Here is a 26,910-nt window from a genome sequence, read left to right on the forward strand (position 1 = left end):
AAAAAAAAAAAAAAAAAAAAACATCTTACCAAACAAATAAATCACCTTGTACAGTCTTATTCCCCCCTTCTTTAACCCTTTCTAGCTCTTCTCTATGCGGTATGCTCTTCGCTCCACTTTTTTAGTCCAAGTCACTTAACCCAGCGGTTCCCAAACTTTTGTCTAGGCGGCCCCTTTTTTCAATTCTGAAAGCTTCGAGGCCCCTTTACTATATTTTATGTGATCTTCCTGGGGGGTCGCGAAGTCCCTCACCGCCCGCGTACTCCAGTTTGTTGATCACTGACTTAACCCATTCATGTACTTCTGGTCCCTCAGGTGCCAGTTGGGACGAAGGTTCATTCACTTGGGAAGACTCCGTCTACAAATTCCGTCGCTATGGTTATGCTCTTAACTATTTCCTTGCCTTCGGTATTGGGGTTAATCTAAAGAACAGCTCCGAAAGGGTAATCCTAATCGACCAGGCTTCACTTCCGACAGTTTCGACCATTTCAATTCGACCAGGATTGAGCCGAGAATATTTGGTCAAAGGTAAGAAATAGAATAGAATCTTAGGTAGAATAGAATATACCTTGTTGATCCTGCCAGAATGAGACTGAAAAGTCCCTTTAGGGGTTAATCTGAAGAACAGCACCGAACGGGTTATTGAATTCGACCATGCCTCATTGGGATTAAGCCGAGAATATTTGGTCAAAGGTAAGAAATACACCATGCAATTTTACTGGTGAAAATTTGTAATGAAACATCTTGAACGCGGGAAACCCTCCACCATAACGGAGACGGAGCCTCCACCATAGTTTCGATCTGTCTACAACTACCTGAAAACGGCTACTTTCCCTGTCACGTATAATATCTCTAGTAGCGCGGTCAAACTTTCTTGACTTGGCGGGGCGGATCAGGTTCCCTCTATGTCCGCAAATATTTCAAGGAGGCAGCCAAATCTAACGCGGTGGAGATGGTTCAACTCATTCGAGAAGAAATGTATAAGATCCTCTCGTCCGTCGACTGGATGGACCAACCAAGCTAACTAGGCTGACTCTTGATTCTAACACATCCACTTTTGTTTTCAGGTTCTCAAATACTTCAAGGAGGCAGCCAAATCTAAAAGAAATACCACTTATACCTACTAATACAAAAAAAAAGCCTCATATCTAAAGGGAATCTAATCAAATTATTGTTTAGCTCCTCATAATGAAGGTTATTTCCAACAATCAGGACCCTAAACACATCCATTTCTTTCTTCAGGTTCTCTCTATGTCCGCAAATATTTCAAGGAGGCAGCCAAATCTAACGCGGTAAAGATGGAACTCATCCGCGAAGAAATGTATAAGATCCTCTCGTCCGTTGACTGGATGGACCAACCAAGCTAACTAGGCTGACTCTTGATTCTAACACATCCACTTTTGTTTTCAGGTTCTCAAATACTTCAAGGAGGCAGCCAAATCTAAAAGAAATACCACTTATACCTACTAATACAAAAAAAAAAGCCTCATATCTAAAGGGAATCTAATCAAATTATTGTTTAGCTCCTCATAATGAAGGTTATTTCCAACAATCAGGACCCTAAACACATCCATTTCTTTCTTCAGGTTCTCTCTATGTCCGCAAATATTTCAAGGAGGCAGCCAAATCTAACGCGGTAAAGATGGAACTCATCCGCGAAGAAATGTATAAGATCCTCTCGTCCGTTGACTGGATGGACCAACCAAGCTAACTAGGCTGACTCTTGATTCTAACACATCCACTTTTGTTTTCAGGTTCTCAAATACTTCAAGGAGGCAGCCAAATCTAAAAGAAATACCACTTATACCTACTAATACAAAAAAAAAAGCCTCATATCTAAAGGGAATCTAATCAAATTATTGTTTAGCTCCTCATAATGAAGGTTATTTCCAACAATCAGGACCCTAAACACATCCATTTCTTTCTTCAGGTTCTCTCTATGTCCGCAAATATTTCAAGGAGGCAGCCAAATCTAACGCGGTAAAGATGGAACTCATCCGCGAAGAAATGTATAAGATCCTCTCGTCCGTTGACTGGATGGACCAACCAAGCTAACTAGGCTGGCTCTTGATTCTAACACATCCACTTCTTCCTTCCTCAGGTTCCCTCTATGTTCGCAAATGCTTCAAGGAGACAGCCAAATCTAAAAGAAATATGTACTCCACTTTTACCAATACTGAAAAGCCTCATATCTCAAGGGAATCTAGTTAAATCATTGTTTAGCCCCTCATAGTTGAGATTATTTTCAACAATTTTGACGCAAAAATGTGATTTTTCCTCAGGTTCTCTCTATGTCCGCAAATATTTCAAGGAGGCAGCCAAATCCAACGCGGTAGAGATGGTTCAACTCATGCGAGAAGAAATGTATAAGATCATCTCGTCCGTCGACTGGATGGATGAGGTCACCCGGCAAGCTGCCCTGGATAAGGCAAAGTTCATGACGCCTTATATTGCATATCCGGAAGAGTTCCTGATTAACGCCAAATTGGAGGAGTATTATTCTGGACTGGAGGTGAGTGTAGTGAAAAGTTATAAAGTAGAATAGAATAGAATAGAATAGAATAGAATATAGAATAGAATGTAGAATAGAATTTTTTGAATTTGAATTTGAAAATTATTTCTTTATTTTTGAAAATTAGGTTACAATAAAAAGCATCTCCTAGGCTGATTTCAACCTCTGAGGAGATGGTTATTCTTCCTCTTCATTGGTTACTTATATCTAACATAGATAGGTAGGTACTTATAATTCATTTCATTACATGTAAAATACACAGGTTTTCAAGATTTTAATAAGTGGTATAAAACAATTGAAAAAACATAATAAAATTTTTAATAGAATAATACTTAGGTACTCCATATTCGTATTAGGTATAGTGAACAAAATTTTGCCTTTTTTTTTGGTATTTGGAATTTGGTATTTGGAACAGAACAGAATAAAATTTGTATTGATACAGTAATTGTACAAACACAATTTTCTTTTCTATTTAGATATAATAGATTCAAATAGAATGCCTTTTATAAAAATATTGGAATTGTGTTATAATACAAGGTGTTCAAAAGTTGTCCTTTTCTCTATAAACAGGGGTTAGCAAATGCTCTCAATCTGAGCGACAGCGGTTCTCAAAGTTGCCTTTTAAAAAAGGGCTAACCAGGGGGTAGCTCAAGGTGAGAGCGTTTGAGGACCTCTTGTTTACAGGGAAGAATAGAGTCATACTTATTTTGTGGTACGTTGATTTTGTGTACCCTGTATAATACTTGGTGTTTTCTATTTGCAAGAAAGGTTATGTATGAGTTTGGTCCGATTGAAAAAAGGTTATGTAGGTATGAATTCGGTCCGATTGCAAAAAAGGTTATGCATGAATTCGGTCCGATTGCAAAAAAGGTTATGCATGAATTCGGTCCGATTGAAAAAAGGTTATGCATGAATTCGGTACGATTGAAAAAAAGGTTATGCATGAATTCGGTACGATTGAAAAAAAGGTTATGCATGAATTCGGTACGATTGAAAAAAAGGTTATGCATGAATTCGGTCCGATTGAAAAAAGGTTATGCATGAATTCGGTACGATTGAAAAAAAGGTTATGCGATTTTTCCATCATAGTTTGTAGTATGTGGTCCTAATCCTTTGTAGAATGCAAAAAGGTCACATGTTATGCCTGCACCTGCTCCTTTTTCTGGGTCTTGCATTGAGCCGTCTGTATACACATGGAGCCATTGTTCTGCAGGGTATTGGGTGTGGATGGTTTCAAGTGCCTTTGCTTTAGCTACAGTTGGTGCAACATCATGTTTTTTAAAGTTTTCATTTTCATCAATTGTTAGAGAGTGTTCTATTTTCATAAGTTCAATGGGGTTGTTGATGGTTTGGAGTTTTTCTGCGTTGTTTGGAATTTTATATTCTTTCTTGATTTCTTTTACTTTTTCTATGAATCCTATCTGGGTTTTAAGTTTGTTTGGGTTTTCTGACTGGGTCCATTTGTTGACGGATGGAAGTCTTCTGAGTTTTTCATATTGTATAAGAGACTGCTCTTCAATTGTTTTCATTAGGGGTTTGTTTTTGGTGAGGGCGTACATTGCATTGATGGGTGTGGACTTGACTGCACCTGTGATTAGTCTTAGCGCCTGGTTTTGTATACGCTCATATTTGGTCTTATTTGCTTCGGATGCTGATAATAGAATTTCACCACAGTATGTAAGGGTGGGTTTGATGTAAGAGTTGTAGGTGGAGTTGAGAGTTTTTCTTGAACATCCCCATTTTGTCCCTGCCAGTCTTTTAAGGAGTTTGAGTTTGCTTTCGGCTTTCTTCGTTGTTAGTTCTATGTGTTTATTCCACTTTAATTTATCATCAAAGGTGACACCAAGGTATTTAGCTTCGTCTGTACGGCTGAGTTCTTTATTATTGTATTTTAGTTTAATATTGGTTTCTTTTCTAGCTAAGGTGAATATTTGATATTTTGTTTTGTCCACATTGACTGTCATAAGATTTTCTGTGCACCATTTATTCAGAACTCTCAGGGCTGATTCGATCTTTCTTTTTAGGTTGTCGAGTATCTGGTTTCTTTCTGAGCTCCATATTACTATATCATCTGCAAAGGCAGCTATTTTAACACCCGTTTTTTCTAGTTTTGTTAGTAAGTCATTTATGTATACGTTGAATAGGGTGGTGCTTAAGACAGCCCCTTGTGGGAGTCCTGCTTTTGATTGTTTAAATTTTGATGATGTATTGCCATATCTCGTTGAGCAAAATCTTTGAGTGATGAAGTTCGAAATCCACTGATGCATATTCCCTGATATTCCCATTTTGCTTAACTTTTCTAGTAATTTGCATCTCCAGATGGTGTCGTAGGCTGCTTGGAAATCCACGTAGACTGCTGCTGTTGTTTCTTTTTTATTAAAATTATTTTTGATATCTTGACTGAACCTAATCACTTGTTCATTGGTCGATCTATGTTTTCGGAAACCCGCTTGAGTCCAAGATAAAGATTGAGTAGACTCTAAAAACCAGTTTAATCTTGATGCATCATACGTTCCATGACTTTTGCTATGTGACTTGTAAGTGAGATAGGTCGATAACTGGTGATATTTTCTTCTGGCTTTCCTTCTTTTATAATGGGGATAATTTCTGTCTTTCTCCAATCGGAGGGGACTGACTTTTTCCAGCTGAAGTTGTAGAGTTCTAGAAGTTTTTTCCTAGCTGTTGGTCCCATGTTTTTGATAAATTCAGGGTGGATTTTATCTAAACCGGGGGAGCTTTTACTTTTTAATTTTCTTATTGCTAGGTTTAATTCTGTTAAATTGAAATTTTTTGAGAAGGTTTCTGTAAGTGTGCTGGATAGCGTATTTGTGTTATGTTTCCTGTCTTTGATCAATCTTTTTAGTTGTCTTTCTAATTTTTTGAATTTTGGGGGAATCTGATATTTTGATGTGTACTGAGAGTTGAAAAGTGAGGCGATTTTACTTTCATTTGTTATAGTCCTACCTTTATGGATGAAGGGTTTTTTGCTACTCGCTTTCCGTTTGCTGATGTTGGAAATATAGTTGTATGCTTTGGTTCCATCTTTCCTGAAGTCCATCGTTTCAATAAAGCTGTTAAAGGCCAATCTTTTCGAGTTATTTATTTCCTTCTTTAGAATCGCTGCGTTTTTCCTCCATTCCATAACAGCTTCTCTGGTTTTGAGTCTTTCTGTAGTCTTCCTTAATTTGTTCCTTTTGGTTTTTAGGACTGAAAGTTTCTTTGTCCAGAAGTTCTTAAATTTAGCCATACGGCCCCGCGGTATTGTCTTTTTCGCTGCTAAGAGGATAGCTTTAGTCAGTTCTTTATTGAGTGCATCTGGAGATTTGAAATTATTTGTTGAAATTTTGTCCATGTGTTCTTCGAGATGGTCTTGATATTTTTTCCAGTTTGCTTTCTTAAAATTCCATGAAACTCTGTTTGAGGATTGCTGGGGTTCAGGTTTTGATTTTGTTTTTATGTGGGCTGTCACTATCCGATGACCTGACCCAGGGTCTTCTTTGACAAATCTTGTAGTACGATCTGCAATGTCGGATGACACAAGAAGTAGATCTGGGTTTGTGCTAGATCCGCTGTAATGGATGAAAGTTGGAGTGTCTGTGGGTTTATACACTAGTTCCATTGTGGTTGTATTAATAAAATCTTCGATTATTTTGCCAGCGTCATTTCGATCCTGATAACCCCACATAGGTGAGTGAGCATTCATATCTCCAATAATGATTGTCTTTGGTTCAATGATTATGGATGCTAGTTCAGGTGTGTTGGTTGGGGGGTTATAGCAGCTGATGATCTTATAATGTTCGTTATTTTTCCAGATGTCAGTTTTGGTAATTTCGATTTTGTCACTGGGGTTCATTTCTTTCAATATTTTGAAGTTCGAAATTAGGTTGTCCTTCACACCCACTAGTATTCCGCTAGCAATTTGACGGTTTTTTGGGAGTAGGTTTAGTGTATAACCTTTCATTGTAAATGTCATGTTTTCAAAGGATAGGTTTGCTTCCATTACGCAGAAGAAGTCTATGTCATTATCATTCAGGACTTTGATGAGTTCTGTCCTTTTTGGTGCTGTAAATCCTCCAGCATTCCATTGAAGTATTGTAAGGTAGCATTCTGTGCCCAAGGCAGTCGGCACCCGGAGATCCGATTGGCCGACTATTTTACCTCCGGATAAGAATTTTGCATTGGGACGCATCATGCTGTTTGAGCTACTCATTTGGAACCACCCGGGGGGCACTTGTGGCTTTAAGGATAATCCACGGAAGCGAGTAGCATTACCAACCCCAAGAAATAAAAGTAAAAGTATCTAAACGTCTTATGTAGGTACCTCTTTTTGTAGATAGAACAGAAGGGTATAAGAGGGTCATAAATGCGGTAATTTATCTATTGCCATGTACAAAAATTTGAGACCAAAATTTGACCTGGGACACCAAATTTCAAGGATCGACGTGTCTTGATTCAAGGAATTCAAGATTTCAAAGTTCATCAAAATCGGACCAGGCAATCGGGAGTTAAAGCGGAACAAACACACAAACATCTAAACCAAATGCAAAACGGTCGAGTTAAAACGTAGACCATCACTTCGTTCGGTCAACAACAACAATCTTCTTCTTTTCGTTCGCCCTCTCCAGTGTTGAGACCATTTCGACGTTTTTTTCTGCTTAGGACTGACATTTGGTTTTGGCTACAAAATTTCTACGAGTGAATGCCCTTCGCACTCAACCTTTGCGATTTCTGGTATCCTCCCTGTTTAAAACAACAACAACAACAACAACAACAACAACAACAACAACAACAACAACAACAACAACAACAACAACAACAACAACAACAACAACAACAACAACATTTATTTTGATTTGATTCCAGGTGGAACCCACAAACTTTCTCGAAGCCGGCCTCAATCTGACCCGATTCGGTGTTAACTATGCGATCTCTCAACTCAGGAAACCAGTCAATAAGACAGATTGGATAACCCATGGCAAAACAACAGAAGTGAACGCTTTCTATGCTTTGAATGAGAACAGTATTCAATTACCGGCTGGAATTCTGCAAGGTAGGTAACTCTTTTGAGAAAAGATCTGCAAAGAGTGAGTGAGTTGTCAAAAAGAACTACTCTTTTCTGTGTTTTATTTAGCCATAGAGCCAAATTTTAAACATGTAGCTCACTCTTCAACGCCTTATAGGTAAGGTGAGATAAATTTTTTTACTGACATCAGAGCAAAATGCAATAGGATATGGACTCGAAGTTTCGTGGAGCTTACCACACCTTTGGACCCTTGGTCCCTCAAACCTCTTAGAGCCAGCCTAGCAGCCTGGAAAGCAGCGTTAGGTTTTGGGTTCGATTCCCGCCCGGGGCGGATTTTATCCTGAACGGATAATGGTCGTTCTCGGAACGGCTGGCTTTCTTCTATCCTGTCTTCCTTCTCTCTTCGATTTTGGGACGATATAAGACCTTGGCGGTTAGAGTTCTCTGTCAAACCTTTGAAAAAAAGCTTATACCTAGTATTATTATTATTATTATTATTTCAGTTTTTTTTTTTTTTTTTTTTTTTTTTTTTTTTTTTTAATATGAGTTTGGAAAAAAATAAGCGGAAAGTAATTTAAGTAAAAAAATAATTGGAGTAAAAAGTACCGTAAAAAGTTAGAGAGCAACTAACTGCCAAAGAAAATTTGCGAAACAAAATTTGGTTGGACTGTGACAGCGAAAAATTTAGTAAAGAAAAAGAGTTTTGTTTTTTTGTTTTTTTTTTTTTTTTTTTTTTTTTTTTTTTTTTTTTTTTTTTTTAAGAGGTTTGACAGAGGGAACTTTAACTGCTATGGTCTTATCGTCCCGAAATCGAGGAGAGAAGGAAGACAGGATAGGAGAAAGCCAGCCGTTCCGAGAACGAACATTATCCCATCAGGATAAAATCCGCCCCGGGCGGGAATCGAACCCGCGGCCTAGCGCTATTATTTCAGTAGTTATCTATTTATTATGGTTCTTTTTGTGTGGTGCTATGGCTATGGAAAGTCGCATGTTCACACCAAATTTTCTACTCCCCAGGAATCTTCTTCTCCAACGACCGCCCGAAATATATGAACTATGGCACCATGGGTTTCGTCATCGGGCACGAAATAACTCACGGTTTCGACGACCAGGGCCGCCAATATGACAAGGACGGCAATTTGGTGGACTGGTGGGCCGAAAGCACGAAGGAGAAATTCCTGAAGAAGGTGGAATGTATCATCGAGCAGTATGGGAACTATAGTGTCCCCGAGGTCAATATGACCCTGAACGGAATCAACACTCAAGGTAAGATAATAGAATAGAAGAGAAGAGAAGAGAAGAGAAGAGAAGAGATTGATTGATTGATTGAAAATAACATGTTTATTTATTTTAAGATAATATACAATAATGCACGACCTCCTAAGCTAATATTTAACTTATAGAGAGTTCGCTCTCACCTCATTAGAGGTGAGAGCGATCTCTCTGTGCGCGGAGAGCGAGGGTGAGAGCGAAGAGAAGAGAAGAGAAGATAGAGAGAAGAGAAGAGAAGAGAATAGAATAGAAGAGAAGAGAAGAGAAGAGAAGAGAAGAGAAGAGAAGAGAAGAGAAGAGAAGAGAAGAGAAGAGAAGAGAAGAGAAGGGAAGGTAGAAAGAAGAGAAAATGGAGAGAGGAGGAAGAGAAGAGAATGAGACCCGAGGCCTACACTAAAGTCACACCAAACTTGACCAAACCCTCCTCTCTTTTTTCGCTAATATCTCAGTCGCTCCACGTCAGAGGACATCGCAGATTTGTCTGTTAGTTAAAAAAAAAAAAAAAAAAAAAAAAAAAAAAAAAAAAAAAAAAATTTCCCACTTTTTTAAATATTTTAATTTGTTTACCTCGGTTCTCCACCAAAAAAAAAAAAAACAAAATTTCCTACAGTTTTCAATAATTTGATATGGTTACTCAGTGTCTCAGTACCGATCCGGAGTTAGAACCGGTTGAATTCCAACGAAAAAAAAAGTTCGGCTCTTAGGTATCGGCTAATCTTTCTTATTTTTTCCCCACTTCTCTTCTTTCCAGGTGAGAACATAGCTGATAATGGCGGTATCAAGGAAGCATACAACGCATACAATGTATGGACTGGGGAACATGGTGAGGAACCCAGACTGCCTGGACTACAACAGTACTCACCGCGTCAAATGTTTTGGATATCCGCCGCTTCTACCTGGTAAATATGTATAGTATAACCTCTCTGTAGCAAATACTTCCCTTTTGGTAGCAAAAAATTCTCTTCCTGTAGCAAGTAGGTACTTCTCTCTCTCTCTGTAGCACATACAAATTGTTTAAGAAACGAAGACAGAGATTTTCAAGATAGCAACTGAACTTCATTATCTCAAATCAACTGGCCAAACATGCTTTTTTTTAGTTGTAAGTCCATCCATCGGGTTGCCTTAAAGGCCTACCGAACCTGCTTGTGGGACCAGTGCTTGGGGAACCTTCGTCTTCTTGATCACTCGGTAGCGGCAGCTCCTCCTGAAGCTCCTCATCATCATCAATATGACTTGCCTCGTCCTCACTCAGTGGTTGGGTGGAAGAGCTCCTCTAGGAGAACCCTGCCACTTAAAAGAAAGCCGTAAAAAAAAAAGATGGGGATAAGTTAGCTTGGAGGGTAGCGCGTCTGCCTTGTACGCACTAGGCCGCGGGTTCGATTCCCGTCCGGGGCGAACTATATCCTGAACAGGATGGGAGAACGCCAGACGTTGGAAAACATTCTTTGCTCAATTTAAAGTAGCTTCTTCACAAATAATCAATGATCCAGATTTTTAATTCATATTATTGATAAAATGATCAATTGACATCAATAAATTACAAATTAAAATAAAAATTATTGATTGATGAATTGATATTATTGATATTTTATTAACTGATATCACTAATTGATATTATTGATGACAGCCGAAGTATTGGAGGATTTGAGTTGAATGGTTTTCACCTCTGGAATGAAGCCCTGCCACAGTTTAATCGTCTGAAATCAGAGAGTAAAACAGTAAGTCAAAACAAGAAGTAAGTTGGATAGAACTTCTTGAATTCTATGGGAGCACTGAAACTATTAAAATGCAGTTTCTTTGTGTTATTATGTCACAACTTTGGTGCTCACTGCAGCATTGCGAACTATATCCTGAACAGGATGGGAGAACGCCAGACGTTGGAAAAAACTCTTTGCTCAATTTAAAGTAGCTTCTTCACAAACAAACAATGATCCAGATTTTTAATTCATATTATTGATAAAACGATCAATTGACATCAGAAAATTACAAATTAAAATGAAAATTATTGATTGATGAATTGATATTATTGATATTTTATTAACTGATATCACTAATTGATATTATTGATGACAGCCGAAGTATTGGAGGATTTGAGTTGAATGGTTTTCACCTCTGGAATGAAGCCCTGCCACAGTTTTATCGTCTGAAATCAGAGAGTAAAACAGTAAGTCAAAACAAGAAGTAAGCTGGGTAGAAGTTCTTGAATTCTATGGGAGCACTGAAACTATTAAAATGCAGTTTCTTTGTGTTATTATGTCACAACTTTGGTGCTCACTGCAGCATTGTAGGATTTTTCCCAATATCTCAAAGTGATAAGCATACCTTCTCTCTCGCAGTGATAAGCATACCTTCTCTCTCGCAGTGATAAGCATACCTTCTCTCTCGCAGTGATAAGCATACCTTCTCTCTCGCAGTGATAAGCATACCTTCTCTCTCGCAGTGATAAGCATACCTTCTCTCTCGCAGTGATAAGCATACCTTCTCTCTCGCAGTGATAAGCATACCTTCTCTCTCGCAGTGATAAGCATACCTTCTCTCTCGCAGTGATAAGCATACCTTCTCTCTCGCAGTGATAAGCATACCTTCTCTCTCGCAGTGATAAGCATACCTTCTCTCTCGCAGTGATAAGCATACCTTCTCTCTCGCAGTGATAAGCATACCTTCTCTCTCGCAGTGATAAGCATACCTTCTCTCTCGCAGTGATAAGCATACCTTCTCTCTCGCAGTGATAAGCATACCTTCTCTCTCGCAGTGATAAGCATACCTTCTCTCTCGCAGTGATAAGCATACCTTCTCTCTCGCAGTGATAAGCATACCTTCTCTCTCGCAGTGATAAGCATACCTTCTCTCTCGCAGTGATAAGCATACCTTCTCTCTCGCAGTGATAAGCATACCTTCTCTCTCGCAGTGATAAGCATACCTTCTCTCTCGCAGTGATAAGCATACCTTCTCTCTCGCAGTGATAAGCATACCTTCTCTCTCGCAGTGATAAGCATACCTTCTCTCTCGGGAGGGGAGCAACCAGATATAAATAAAAACACATAGGTAATAAAGTAAGGCAATGGAAAAATCATAGGATAGGTCATAGGCCATAAAGTAAGGTATTAAAAGAGAAATAGGTGCATCGAAGGATAAATCACTCCATTTACCGCGAAATTGTCGCCAATTTCCCGACCACAAATTTTACGACCTCGTAGATTTTTTTTACGAAGGTCCAAGGTACTTCTTCTTCCTCTTCTTCTTCTTATCCATTTTTCTTCTTCTTCTTCTTCTTCTCCATTCTTCTTCTTCTTCTCCTCCATTCTTCTTCTTCTTCTCCTCCATTCTTCATCTTCTTCTTCTCCTCCTCCATTCTTCTTCTTCTCCTCCATTCTTCTTCTTCTCCATTCTTCTCCATTCTTCTTCTTCTTCTCCTCCTCCATTCTTCCTCTTCTCCATTCTTCATCTTCTTCTTCTCCTCCTCCATTCTTCTTCTTCTCCTCCTCCATTCTTCTTCTTCTCCTCCTTCCTCTTCTTCTTCTCCTCCATTCCTCTTCTTCTTCTTCTTCTTCTCCTCCATTCCTCTTCTTCTTCTTCTTCTTCTTCTCCATTCTTCTTCTTCTTCTCCATTCTTCTTCTTCTCAATTCTTCATCTTCTTCTCCTCCTCCATTCTTCTTCTTCTCCTCCATTCTTCTTCTTCTTCTTCGAGTCCATTCTTCTTCTCCTCCTCCATTCTTCTTCTTCTCCATTCTTCTTCTTCTTCTTCTTCTCCTCCTCCTCCTCCTCCTCCTCCATTTTTCTTCTTCTTCTCCATTCTTCATCTTCTCTTCCTTCCTCTTTCTTTCTTCTTCTTTAGGCGTCTATCCGATTTTCGAATGCTAGCGACCACCATTTTTGCGATTTTAAATTAAACAAATTTGAATTCTGAACAGTTCGCACCAATCCGGTCAGCTTGGAGAGTAGAGCGCATGCCTTGCAAGCGCTAGGTCGCGGGTTCGATTTCCGTCCGGGACGGATTTCATCCGAAACATATAATGTTCGTTCTCGGAACGGCTGGCTTTCTCAGACGCGACTATTCTCTCTATCAAAACACCATGAAAAACTCTCGGCGGCTAATATAGCTAGTAAAATTTAGATAGAAGCAAACCAAAAAAGGTCCCAGTCTTCTTCTTCTTCTTTGCCTTTTCCCATGTTCAGACGGGGTCGGCGTTTGTCGTCGGCCTCTCAATCAGCTTTAGAGTGATCGCTTTCTCAGGATAAAATCCGAACCGGGTGGGAATCGAACTAGCGGCCTAGCGTTTACAAGGCAGACGCGCTACCAACCAAGCTAACTAGGCTGTCTGAATTTCCTACCTTAGTAGCGGCTCACTTTATTTATGTAATCTTACCTTAACATCGGCTTTTTTTCCTTTTTCAAGCTTCATTAATGTAAGCTTACCTTAACAGCGGCTATCAGACACACATAATCGCGGAACAGTTCGGCCAGGATATTCAAATCTTCTTCTCCATTCTTCATCTTCTTCTTCTCCTCCTCCATTCTTCTTCTTCTCTTAACTGTTATACCATCATATTTCTCGTATAAAAAGTGAATATTACGTTTACGTATGCTGCTAGGTAAATTTCAAAGTAAACATTACGTATCTATAAGGGGAACAACTTTGTACAGAATTTTGTTCTGAACAATTTTATTCTATTTTTTCTCCCGATTTTTGCGAACAATGCAAAAAACTTAGAAAAAAGTGAAAAAGAGACTTACGCACTTCTGATGCCGTTATCTGCAAAAATATTCGTTGAAACTTGTTCAAGACACTATCCCCTAGAATCCTACATCTAATGTATACCAAAATCTCGGAATTTCCTCGGTGGAAATTTTTTTTTATCATTCCATGTAAGAATATCAGAGTGGGGATACAAAATGCTCAATATTTCATCTATCTTCTCTTGTGAGCTTGCTGCAATCCACAGAAGTTTACAATACATCATTGAAACACCCTGTATAAGAACTCATAAGATCCTAAAAATCTTCGATTGCAAGAGCGCTATACAGCCGAAATTTTCTTTCGCCAAACGATGTAAACCGCCGTTTTGCATATTGCCTCATGGTCAGTCAGCTAATTTTCGCACTCCTTATGGCCAATCAGTTGAATTTTGTGTAATCAGTTTTTTAGGTATACCCTCTTTCTCCATATTTAGTGAATACTCTTGGTTTTTTAAAGTCTCGTTTTCTTAGTTGATATTGTGTTTCTGTTTTCTTTCTATAGTTAGGGTTTTAAAGTATTGGGTGACCATTATGACTGTAGCTATGTCTCTTATTTTCATTAGTTTCATATCTTTATCATCAAATAAATATCTAATAATTTTCCTTTGTACACTGTTGAGAGGTTCAAGTACGTATTCTGGGGCATATGTGTATAGAGTTACGCCATATCTCAGTATGGATTCTATTAGTGCGTGATATATGATTTTTTTACTAGTTATTGGTATTGTTTTTATGTTATTTTTCTTTAGTTGATAGTTTAATATTCTCATTTTTTTATTAAGTATATTTACAACTACTCTTTTCTGTGTTTTATTTAGCCATAGAGCCAAATTTTAAACATGTAGCTCACTCTTCAACGCCTTATAGGTAAGGTGAGATAAATTTTTTTACTGACATCAGAGCAAAATGCAATAGGATATGGACTCGAAGTTTCGTGGAGCTTACCACACCTTTGGACCCTTGGTCCCTCAAACCTCTTAGAGCCAGCCTAGCAGCCTGGAAAGCAGCGTTAGGTTTTGGGTTCGATTCCCGCCCGGGGCGGATTTTATCCTGAACGGATAATGGTCGTTCTCGGAACGGCTGGCTTTCTTCTATCCTGTCTTCCTTCTCTCTTCGATTTTGGGACGATATAAGACCTTGGCGGTTAGAGTTCTCTGTCAAACCTTTGAAAAAAAGCTTATACCTAGTATTATTATTATTATTATTATTTCAGTTTTTTTTTTTTTTTTTTTTTTTTTTTTTTAATAAAAAAATCATAGGTAATAAAGTAAGACAATGGAAAAATCATAGGATAGGTCATAGCCGTCATAGGTCATAAAGTAAAGTAGGTTATTAAAAGAGAAATAGGTGCATCGAAGGATAAATCACTCCATTTACCGCGAAATTGTCGCCAATTTCTCGAAGACAAATTTTACGACCTCGTAGATTTTTTTACGAAGGTCCAAAGTACTTCTTCTTCTTCTTCTTCTTCTTCTCCTCCATTTTTCTTCTTCTTCTCCTCCATTCTTCTTCTTCTCCTCCATTCTTCTTCTCCTCCTCCTCCTCCTCCATTCTTCTTCTCCTCCTCCTCCTCCATTCTTCCTCTTCTCCATTCTTCATCTTCTTCTTCTCCTCCTCCATTCTTCTTCTTCTCAATTCTTCATCTTCTTCTTCTTCTCCTCCTCCATTCTTCTTCTCCTCCATTCTTCTTCTTCTCAATTCTTCATCTTCTTCTTCTCCTCCTCCATTCTTCCTCTTCTCCTCCTCCATTCTTCCTCTTCTCCATTCTTCTTCTTCTCAATTCTTCATCTTCTTTTCCTCCATTCTTCTTCTTCTCCTTCCTATTTCTTTCTTCTTCTTTAGGTGTCTATCCGATTTTCGGATGCTGGCGACCACCATTTTTGCGATTTTAAATTAAACAAATTTGAATTCTGAACAGTTCGCACCAATCCAGTCAGCTTGGAGAGTAGCACGCATGCCTTGCAAGCGCTACGCTAGGTCGCGGGTTCGATTTCCGTCCGGGACGGATTTCATCCTTTTTTTTTATTTTTTTCAATAAATCATTTTTTATTTATTTTCAAACATATACAATCATTCTCTAATACTGATTTTACTCCTTGTCTAAACTGTAGACATAATTGTCTACAATTGTGGCGACTAAGGAGGGGTTCAGTTTATGTAGCTTTTTATCCTCCTCCATTCTTCCTCTTCTCCATTCTTCATCTTCTCCATTCTTCATCTTCTTCTTCTCCTCCTCCATTCTTCTTCTTCTCCTCCTCCATTCTTCCTCTTCTCCATTCTCGCTAATATTGCTGCGAAATCCTCCTGACACCGTTCGACCTTGTGTTCCCACTAGAACAATAGAATAAAATCACTATGACGATAATTGGAACCGTTCAGATATAGTGCACCTAAAATCGTCACCCCCTACTAACTTTTACTCTCGCTTGATCATCGCTAATATCGCTGCGAAATCCTCCTGACACCGCTCTACCTTGTGTTCCCACTAGATCACTATGACGATAATTGGAACCGTTCGGATATAGTGCACCTAAAATCGTCACCCCCTTCTAACTTTTACATTCGCTTGATCATCGCTAATATCGCTGCGAAATCCTCCTGACACCGCTCTACCTGGTGTTCCCACTAGAACAATATTAGAATAAAATCACTATGACGATAATTGGAACCGTTCGGATATAGTGCACCTAAAATCGTCACCCCCTACTAACTTTTACTCTCGCTTGATTATCGCTAATATCGCTGCGAAATCCTCCTGACACCGCTCTACTTTGTGTTCCCACTAGAACAATAGAATAATGAAGCTAACGGGCTGTTTGAGGCTGGAAAGAAGGTTGGTGAAATCCACCATAATTAATGTATTGACCGTTGCAATGAACTCTCATATAATTATATCAATCTCATATATATTTATTAGACGAACTGCTCAACGAACTTGAGTTATCGTCTGAAATCAGAGAGTAAAACAGTAAGTCAAAACAAGAAGTAAGCTGGGTAGAAGTTCTTGAATTCTATGGGAGCACTGAAACTATTAAAATGCAGTTTCTTTGTGTTATTATGTCACAACTTTGGTGCTCACTGCAGCATTGTAGGATTTTTCCCAATATCTCAAGAATCCTAAAATCCAATGTTTACCTACCATGCTGACACCGGTCGCTATGCGCAATCATATGTCATAGCTACTCATTTTCCTCACGAGGCTGAGTGGGCCCCGCAACAGCCAGTCACGGAATCCATCATTTGGATGATACAAATAGACAGACAGACAGACACACACACAGATACACACACGGACCAATGGCTCAAACTTTGGATTTAGGCTCTAGGGACCTCAAAACGTGTTTTGGCATCAAAAACTGACCATCGAAAATTTGACCCGATTCATCATTTGGATGATACAAATTTCTTGACCCCGCCGGGAATCGAACCCGGGTCTCCCGCGTGCAAGGCGAGCGCAGTGAACCCCTTACGCCATGGGAGCTGACGCACTGAATTTCTGAAACTATTAAGTCATACGTCCCAATGTAAAATACATGCTTTCTATTTTTCCATTTTTGTGTGAAGTCTGTGCCCAAACATAAATTCAACTATTTTTTCTTTTTCTTAGGCAAACCTTGTTTTCGTCCCATTTCAACAATGAAGAGAATTTGGATCTTGTTCGTTCGCGTACCTAAGCTGACTGAAACTTTTAAGTCATAGGTCCCAATGTAAAATGCATGCTTTCTATTTTTCCATTTTTGTGTGAAGTCTGTGCCCAAACATAAATTCATCTATTTTTCTTTTTCTTAGGCAAACCTTGTTTTCGTCCCATTTCAACAATGAAGAGAATTTGGATCTTGTTCGTTCGCGTACCTAAGCTGAACCTCATGAGCAGCTTGTATGGACTTATCGGATCGTCCAGCCAGTTCCAGTTTAACCTTTGCCTCTCGCTTCTTGTTGAGTATGATTTGCCACGACTGCCACGTTTGGTAGATCTTCACGCGGGCGTGGAATGTGTCCTGTTTGGGGCCGGAAGGAGTCAATGGGTTAACGACAAAGAATACATGATAATGGGGCTCAACCACTTTTTTTTTTCTTCGCTGATAAAGGAAGTTCGAAACACGCTGATTTCAATAGAAATGCTTAAAATTTCATTTGAGGCTTCCTAAGAGGAGAAATCTTCGTTTGAAATTTTCGAATTTTGAAACGCACAAAATTTTCGCGGGCAGCCATTTTTTCGTGATGACGTCAGTTCATGCGAGGTCGTAAACCATGGCTGCTTCAACGTTATTTTTTTGCGACCTTTGAGCGACATTTAAGGAGATTTAGGGACCGTTTTGGATGTTTTTGAGTGCGCCAATGCACTTTTTGGGTACTTTTACATCGGAATAGGACTCTACCTCGAAAAAAATTGTCATTTGGTTGAGCCCCATTAGAAATAATATTCTTGCCTTATTTCTTTCTGAATCAAATTGTTCAAGTACTAAAATGTATGTACCGACTTGAAGCAATCTCGTTGACATCATAGGCATTATTAAATATTAATGGAATAGAATATTAATAGATATCTCTCTAGGGCTTTCCTTCTCTTCTCTACAAAATCTTGCTCTTGGTCTAAGCTGGCTGACATTTTCAGTTTGGTTGTACCTGAAATAAAAATAGAACAATGTTCAAACATTACCAATGTTCATCTGTAGTCTGGCTGGGGGACTTTAAACAGGGAGTATACCAGCCTGAATTTCCCTTGCTAAAGAAATAGCAAAGGTTGAGTGCGAAGGGCAGTCACTCGTAAAATTTGTAGGCAAAACCAAATGTCAGCCCAAAGCAATCACCCAAGAGAGGGCTGTTTGAGAGGCTGACGAAAAACGTTGACCCTGTCTGTACACGGGAAAAGGCGAAGAAAAACGACGGTGACCAATGTTCATCTATACACAGGAGTCGGTCTGTTTTAGTCAGCTCTACTTTTCCATTCGTTTCCTGTTAACCCTTTCACCCACCCAGCACATTTTAACCCTTTGACTCACCCATAATGTCCTTCCCCGGTGCGGGCGGAATGATTCGGCCGCTGCGCACATACTTGTCCACCAGCTTGTCATGCAGGATCTTTTTTAGTCAGCTCTACTTTTCCATTCGTTTCCTGTTAACCCTTTCACCCACCCAGCACATTTTAATCCTTTGACTCACCCATAATGTCCTTCCCCGGTGCGGGCGGAATGATTCGGCCGCTGCGCACATACTTGTCCACCAGCTTGTCATGCAGCGCGAGAAAGTCGCTGAATCGACGCGGAACAAACATCTCGGCGCGTCGAAAATCGCGTAGGTTGGTGCGCGTCTCTACACGATAAGCTACGTATGAGGAGTAACCTGGGAGGGAACGAAGGGACAGAATGGGTTAAGCATTTAACTCATCACCAGAGACCGGCAAAATATGGCACTTTTTTTTATGCACTAAAAAATTTGGCAATATGGCACTTATTTTGGGAAAATATGGCATTCATTTTTTTCAAAATATGGCAAAATAAACCATTTTTTAAAGAATCAGAGCCAGCCTACTTAGCTTGGTTGGTAGTGCGTCTGCCTTGTAAGCGCTAGGCCGCGGGTTCGATTCCCGCCCGGGGCGGATTTTATCCAATACAAAACCGGTGCAGCACTCACCTGGTCGTTTTCGTCCATTCGGAAAGACAACTTCTGTACCGTCTCACCAAATCTATTGATGAACCTCAACATTCCAGCGCTGCTTAGCGCAGATGTATTCGTTGCTTTCGGCAACTCACCATCTGGCGGGGAAAAAATAATGTCAGAAGATGGTTGGGTCGAAGGGGGGAAAAAAAGAAGCTTCTTGGGAAGCTTTGCCCAATCCCAACCCTAGAAAAAGTCCGATTTTTCGAGTTCGTGCCCCTCAAGATTTAGGAATTTTCTACCTTGCGATTCAAGGCATTTGTTAACAAAGAATTCTTATCCTATGATTCTAAGAATTCTTACCGGCTTCTAGGAATTCTCTAAAGTCAGGATCGTCACGCAGTACAGGATGCGGTTCTTCTAAGATATCTCTCTAACCACCCATATTTATGAACAAGAATGATCGTTTCAGTCTCAAGTCAAAATTGACCAATCAAATGCCTTGAGACTATGCTTAGCACGAACTTAAGAGCCAGCATTTTGTTCATAAATATGGGTGTTAGAATTCTTACCGGCTTCTAGGAATTCTCTAAAGTCAGGATCGTCACGCAGTACAGGATGCGGTTCTTCTAAGATATCTCTCTAACGCTTTCCTTCTCTTCTCTACAAGAATTCTTATCCCAAGATTCTAGGAATTCTTACCCTTATATTCTAGGATTCCAAGATTCTGGGAATTCTTCCCCTGTATTATACTAAGATTCTAGAAATTCTTATTCCAAGATTCTATATTCTATGAATTCTTATCATGAGATTCTATGAATTCTTATCATGAGATTCTATGAATTCTCATCATGAGATTCTAAGAATTCTTACCGGCTTCTAGGAATTCTCTAAAGTCAGGATCGTCACGCAGTACAGGATGAGCAGCGGTTCTTCTTAGATATCTCTCTAACGCTTTCCTTCTCTTCTCTACAAAATCTTGCTCTTGATCTGAGCTGGCTGACATTTTCAGTTTGGTTGTACCTGAAATAAAAATAGAATAGAATAATTTTCAAACATTACCAATGTTCATCTGTTGCCTGGCTGGGGGACTTTAAACAAGGGGTATACCAGCCTGAATTTCCCTTGCTAAAGAAATAGCAAAGGTTGAGTGCGAAGGGCATTCACTCGTAAAATTTGTAGCCAAAACCAAATGTCAGCCCAAAGCAATCACCCAAGAGAGGGCTGATTGAGAGGCTGACGAAAAACGCCGACCCTGTCTGTACACGGGAAAAGGCAAGGAAAACGACGGCGACCAATGTTCATCTGTACACAGGAGTCTGTATTTTTTAGTCAGCTCTACTTGTCCATTCGTTTCCTGTTAACTCTTTCACCCACCCAGCACCCTGCCTCGGTGGTGTAGTGGTCAACTGGTAAACAGGAGGGCGTGGGTTCAATCCCAGCCGAGGTATGGAATTTTATCCTCAATATAATTTGAGAATTTGACCACAATAGGTGTAGGTTGTAATTTTGTGTGTGGAGCTGCAGAAGAAAAGTAAAAGTAGTAATAACTGTGCTTTATTTATTTTTCAAATGTTTAACATAAGAATAAGAACATACCTACCAGTAAAGAGTAAATTTTAACTTGGGCTAAAGCTAAAGTGACAGTACACACCATTAATCCATCCAAATCCTCTGGAGAAAATAGAAGGACCAATGGAGGGTAAATGTAGCCCACAATACTCCCCAACTCCATCCATCAACCCCAGACAGGAAAAGAAAAAAGAATGAAAATAAATAGATCTTACTTCTTCTTCAGCGGAGGCTGTGGTGTTCCCGTCTCTCCCTCCCGATTCAGTGGGAGATGCCCTCTCATCAAGAGGAGAAATTGGGCTTAAGATATTCTTTGTCTGGAGAAGAGAAAGAGAAAAATAAATATATTGTTTTGCTATTTTTCAAATGTTTAACATAAGAATAAGAACATACCAGTAAAGAGTAAATTTTAACTGAGGCTAAAGTGACAGCACATACCACTAGTCCATCCAATTCCTCCGGAGAAAATAGAAGGACCAATGGAGGGTAAATGTAGCCGACAATACTCCCCAACTCCATCCATCAACCCCAGACAAGAAAAGAAAAAAGAATGAAAATAAATAGAACTTACCTCTTCTTCAGCAGAAGCTGTGGTGTTCCCGTCTTTTCCTCCCGATTCAGTCGGAGATGCCCTCTCATCAAGAGGAGAAATTGGGCTTAAGATATTCTTTGTCTGGAGAAGAGAAAGAGAAAAATAAATATATTGTTTTGAAAACCTACTCGTTCAGTATAGAAAGAATATATCATTTTTCTTAGAAGTCAGTATTAGGAAAAACACCTTTGTACCTAATAACTGTTATTTTATTAAATACCTAATAAAAATAAATTAATTGAATTGAATATGTAGAGTAAGTAGTCTTGTGAGAATTAAAATTTGAGTGAGAAAAATTTCAATTATGTCGTCTTAGCTCCTTTTTTCATTCCAACACCATGTTGATGGGTGTTTTTCATTTCACTTCCTCTCCTGGCATTAGGTCTGCAAGTAAATGCCACAATTGCCACATCCTAAATTCAAGAACAGGGGTTTCCAACTTCCATGTGTATGTGGGCATAACGCTACGTTGGGAGGTACTTTGTGGGCCACATATGTACATAGAGGAGCATTGAAGGAACCTCCCTCCCTCCTAACTTTTCAGAAATCCAGTCCGATCAAATTTTGAGCACTGCAGCAAATTTTTCAAAAAGTATTCTCCTAATTGTAGCTGAACACTAAAGAAGGTCAGTTTCCAGGTAAGTTTGTACAAATCCCAAAAAGCTTTGCAGGCCATGAAAATGGTCTGGTGGGCCACATGTGGTCCGCGGGCCACTAGTGTGAAACCTTTGTTCTAGAAGCAATTCTGGGCTGCTAGTTGGAAACCTTTGTTCTAGAAGCAACTCTTGAGTGTCATTCAATTCTACCATATTTTTTTGTTTGGTTTTAACAACTTTTACCCCACTCCTGATGCCAAGTGAACACCACATTAACACCGTGTTTGAATGAAAAACAGAGCTCTTGCTTCATGTTTCGTAGAGTTGTAGAAGCTTGACCCATCCTTAAGGGCTGTACAGCCCCTACACCTAAGCCTCAGTTTGGGATTTTTGTGCGTTAAGCTGCTTCATGTTTACCTGAGACAATTGAAGTGTCGGAAGCTCCTTGAATAATGTAGAAGGCGGAACTGCTCCACTTGATTTTGAGGGCTGTACAGCCCCTACACCTAGGCCTCAGTTTGGGATTTTTGTGAATTGGTGTTAAGCTGCTTCATGTTTACCTGAGACAATTGAAGTGTTGGAAGCTCCTTGAATAATGTAGAAGGCGGAACTGCTCCACTTGATTTTTCAACTGTTTCACCGCTTTGGTTTGAAACATTCTCATTTTTCTCGTCTATATCTGCTTTCTCTTTCTCGTTGGGAATGACAAGTGATTTCTGTGTCTGTAATACAACATGGGACTTGCGAATAAACAATTTCTTTTTTCAAGAAGTCAGAACTGAAATCTCAATTTTTCATATGTCAAGTTTGGGAAGACACCATTTTGGATTTCCAATGGTTAAAAGTGCTACCTACCATGTCACCTAGTGTTCAATTTAAATTTTGTACTTTATTTATTAAAGACAGGGGGGGGGGGTTAGGTCGACTGTATGTGTATTAACTATACCTAATTTGTTTACTTGGGTACCTACAAATATCACAATAAAAAAGACAAAACCGGTGCAGTACTCACCTGGTCGTTTTCGTCCATCCGGAAAGACAGCTTCTGTACCGTCTCACCAAATCTATTGATGAACCTCAACATTCCAGCGCTGCTTAGCGCAGATGTATTCGTTGCTTTCGGCAACTCACCATCTGGAGAAGAAGAAAAAGTCAAAATTTACCTCCATAAAAAACTTGGGTCGAGTTTTAACACCGTGGATTGTCTAGGGATTGAGTTCAATCCGAGGTTGACCCAAGTATATTAAGTAAAGGGAAATCCTCGTTTCATCTCATAAAATCATATTTGAGGAATTCTTAGACCAAGATTTTAAGATTATTTTGTATTGGGTTTCAAAATTTGTCCAAAATTGTAGGTATGATTTCTGATCCAGAGTTTATAAGAATTTTTTACATTCAAATTCTGTGATTTCTATTATTTGAGGAATTCTTAGACCAAGATTTTAAGATTATTTTGTGTTGGGTTTCAAAATTTGTCCAAAATTGTAGGTATGATTTCTGATCCAGAGTTTATAAGAATTTTTTACATTCAAATTCTGTGATTTCTAAACTCAAGATTCTAGAATTTTTGAGCTACATATGTAGTTTTGAGGAATCTAGTTAAAATTCCAAGAACTCTTACAAGCTTCTAAGAATTCTTACCGGCTTCTAGGAATTCTCTAAAGTCAGGATCGTCACGAAGTACAGGATGAGCAGCGGTTCTTCTAAGATATCTCTCTAGGGCTTTCCTTCTCTTTTCTACAAAATCTTGCTCTTGGTCTGAGCTGGCTGACATTTTCAGTTTGGTAGTACCTGAAATAGAAATAGAATAGAATATTAAGAGCTGGGAATAGAATAGAATTATTTGCAAACATTACCAATGTTCATCTGTAGTCTGGCTGGGGGATACTTTTTTACTTAACTTAAGTAATAAGGGGGATTAAGTATAAGTATTAAAATTAAATAAATTAATTAATAATACTGGCTGGGGGACTTTAAACAAGGAGTATACCTACCAGCCTCAATATCCCTTGCTAAAGAAATAGCAAAGGTTGAGTGCGAAGGGCATTCACTCGTAAAATTTGTAGCCAAAACCAAATGTCAGCCCAAAGCAATTTGCTGCGGTGGAAATCAAACCCACAACCTAGTATTTACAAGGCAGATACAGGTATTTGTGCAGAAGTCACATCCATGGAATATTGCTACCAAAGGAACTGGCACAAACGAGCAGTGACCAGTGTTATTATAGGGTTAGGTTAAACGCAAAGGAGTTTTCACAATTAGAGCAGTGATTAGTGTTATGATAGGGTTAGGTTAAATACAAAAAGGAGCTTTCCTTTTCCACAGACATGACTTCTGCATAATTACCCAGATACATTACCTATGATTCAAGCTAATTAGGCTAGCAAAGAGTAGGTAGCTCAGTAAATTTAGTGAAAAATACATCTCTGTCAGAATTTAGTTCAGTGAAAAATACATCTCTGTCGGAATTTAGTTCAGTGAAAAATACATCTCTGTCGGAAGCAACTCACATCGATTGCAGACTGGAACAGGTCTTCCTCCTCATCCTCGTCCGGCTTGTTGATGTTAATTGACTGGAACATTGACTCGTCAGTCATTGTAACTTTCCGCTACAGCAACCCTCGGCAAAAAAACACAGTCCAAATTGGAAAATATTGCTACACAAAACACAATACTGTTCGACAGACAGAACAAGTGTTCGGTATTTTTCCACAAGAATCTAAACTATCACTATCAACTCAGTAGATTATGATACAAGTGTTGATTTTCCACAAGTGCAAAACTGATGGCAAGAGGTGTTTTTCAAGCCAGAAAAATTATGTGATTGAAAAGAGGATTGATTTTCCAATAAATGGGATTTAAACCTCGGTAACTGTTTTATTTAATATATTCCTCTTGTAATCTTGTATTATAATTATATAATAGATAATCTTTATTCTTTAATTTTAGAAATTATTCGCGATAAAAAGGAAAAAAATGACGAATCCTCCTCTTTTCAACTTTTCCAAAATCCAAAACTCCTTATCTTTTGTTTACATTTTGTAGAGGTAAACCATCGTTGGATTTTCAGAAAAGTGAGGCACACAAATTCGTTTTTTATGACCGCCTTGCAACTAATTTACGTATGCAAAGTGCTTAGCACCAAAAGTCAAAATTTCGGTGGTGTGGTTAGGACGTAGATTTCGGATCTGAAGGTTGGTGGTTCGGGGTACAACCGTACAACATGGAAAATAACTATTTAAATGTGATTAAATGATTACCTGTGACTATATGCTTCAACATTTCAATCCTAATGAATAGAAGAGGTTCAATTTTGATCAAAATGAGAAAATGAAAACACAAAAAGGGGATTTAGCTAAAAAAAATTCAATATTGTCATACAAAAATATTTCATTTTAATATATAATTATTAATAATAATAATAATAATAATAATAATAATAATAATAATAATAATAATAATAATAATAATAATAATAATAATAATAATAATAATAATAATAATAATAATAATAATAATAATAATAATAATAATAATAATAATAATAATAATAATAATAATAATAATAATAATAATAATAATAATAATAATAATAATAATAATAATAATAATAATAATAATAATAATAATAATAATAATAATAATAATAATAATAATAATAATAATAATAATAATAATAATAATAATAATAATAATAATAATAATAATAATAATAATAATAATAATAATAATAATAATAATAATAATAATAATAATAATAATAATAATAATAATAATAATAATAATAATAATAATAATAATAATAATAATAATAATAATAATAATAATAATAATAATAATAATAATAATAATAATAATAATAATAATAATAATAATAATAATAATAATAATAATAATAATAATAATAATAATAATAATAATAATAATAATAATAATAATAATAATAATAATAATAATAATAATAATAATAATAATAATAATAATAATAATAATAATAATAATAATAATAATAATAATAATAATAATAATAATAATAATAATAATAATAATAATAATAATAATAATAATAATAATAATAATAATAATAATAATAATAATAATAATAATAATAATAATAATAATAATAATAATAATAATAATAATAATAATAATAATAATAAAAATAATAATAATAATAATAATAATAATAATAATAATAATAATAATAATAATAATAATAATAATAATAATAATAATAATAATAATAATAATAATAAAAAAAAACAAGCAAACATTACCTGGTTGTACTGTTCTTTGGTTGCTATGGATACAAGAGCCAATGGAAAAGCATCCTTCATTTGGTCAAACCCGTCTAAAACATTCTCCGAATAAATGGACTCTACTGACTGGGGTAAAACATTCTCCGATTGAACTGCCTCTTTTGCCTGGGCTAAAATGTTCTTCGAGTCAATTGACTCTTTTGACTGGGGTAAAACGGTATGGGAATGAAGTTGGTGACAAAATGACTCGACTGACTGGGGTAGAAGATGACCGTGGTGACTTACAGAGAACACAGCCAGTAGGAGCAAATGCCAAATATGTTTGTTTATGATTCCCTGCAGAATAGAACAGAAAATAATAGAATAGAATAGAAAATAATAGATAAGTTTAGTATTTTTATTGATCATAAAATACATTAAGATTAGGAAAATAAAAGTGATCATATTTGATCAAATAGAAAAAAAAGATGAGTGTTTCACCGCCGTTTTTATTTCGTAGCAAATGAAACACCTGATACATTTGACTCCCGTGGTCTGTGTCGTAACATGCTCATTCCGTAGTATGCCTCTCGTCAGATGGGCAAGAAAAGACCAAATACTCCTCATGTTAGGTACTGGGTCAACACGAGAACACCAGAAAGTAACCCGTTGAAATATCTGTTATATTTGCAATTGAAATATGAGTGCAATTTTTTGTCGACAGTGGGATTCGAACCCGGGACCTTCTGCATGGCAGGCAAGTGCGTT

At 37.7% G+C, this 26,910-nt stretch overlaps 2 protein-coding genes and 3 long non-coding RNA genes across 6 annotated transcripts in view; 1 reads left to right on the plus strand and 4 right to left on the minus strand.

Annotated features, from left to right (window-relative positions):
* LOC103516775 (neprilysin-2-like) overlaps positions 1-9,728 on the plus strand; it is a 15,447-nt gene extending 5,719 nt beyond the window's left edge. The window contains exons 7-10 of the mRNA XM_008481763.2: positions 2,283-2,512; positions 7,376-7,562; positions 8,553-8,801; positions 9,559-9,728. Of these exons, the coding sequence (XP_008479985.1) occupies positions 2,283-2,512; positions 7,376-7,562; positions 8,553-8,801; positions 9,559-9,710 (818 nt within the window). The 3' untranslated portion in view covers positions 9,711-9,728. The remainder of the gene's footprint in view (positions 1-2,282; positions 2,513-7,375; positions 7,563-8,552; positions 8,802-9,558) is intronic.
* An 8,376-nt stretch (positions 9,729-18,104) lies between these two features.
* LOC113470552 lies at positions 18,105-18,625 on the minus strand. Its single transcript, XR_003393574.1, has 2 exons — positions 18,550-18,625; positions 18,105-18,172 (listed from the first exon to the last, which is right to left on the minus strand). It is a non-coding gene; the product is annotated as an uncharacterized LOC113470552 (long non-coding RNA).
* A 557-nt stretch (positions 18,626-19,182) lies between these two features.
* Positions 19,183-19,556, minus strand: LOC113470550. The gene is made up of 2 exons (XR_003393571.1): positions 19,508-19,556; positions 19,183-19,302 (listed from the first exon to the last, which is right to left on the minus strand). It is a non-coding gene; the product is annotated as an uncharacterized LOC113470550 (long non-coding RNA).
* A 1,381-nt stretch (positions 19,557-20,937) lies between these two features.
* Positions 20,938-22,390, minus strand: LOC113470551. Of its 2 annotated transcripts, none has more exons than XR_003393572.1 (2): positions 22,322-22,390; positions 20,938-21,033 (listed from the first exon to the last, which is right to left on the minus strand). It is a non-coding gene; the product is annotated as an uncharacterized LOC113470551 (long non-coding RNA). The 2 variants fall into 2 exon arrangements; XR_003393573.1 differs by lacking the exon at positions 20,938-21,033 and adding an exon at positions 21,302-21,389 and having other exon boundaries at positions 22,322-22,388.
* A 1,988-nt stretch (positions 22,391-24,378) lies between these two features.
* Positions 24,379-26,910, minus strand: part of LOC103516776 — a 29,226-nt gene continuing 26,694 nt past the window's right edge. Inside the window, exons 5-6 of the mRNA XM_026829076.1 lie at positions 26,182-26,499; positions 24,379-24,477 (exon numbers count right to left, since the gene is read on the minus strand). Of these exons, the coding sequence (XP_026684877.1) occupies positions 24,379-24,477; positions 26,182-26,499 (417 nt within the window). The remainder of the gene's footprint in view (positions 24,478-26,181; positions 26,500-26,910) is intronic.

Source organism: Diaphorina citri, unplaced genomic scaffold, assembly GCF_000475195.1.
Source record: "Diaphorina citri unplaced genomic scaffold, Diaci psyllid genome assembly version 1.1 scaffold1661, whole genome shotgun sequence".
Classification (NCBI taxonomy): domain Eukaryota; kingdom Metazoa; phylum Arthropoda; class Insecta; order Hemiptera; family Psyllidae; genus Diaphorina; species Diaphorina citri.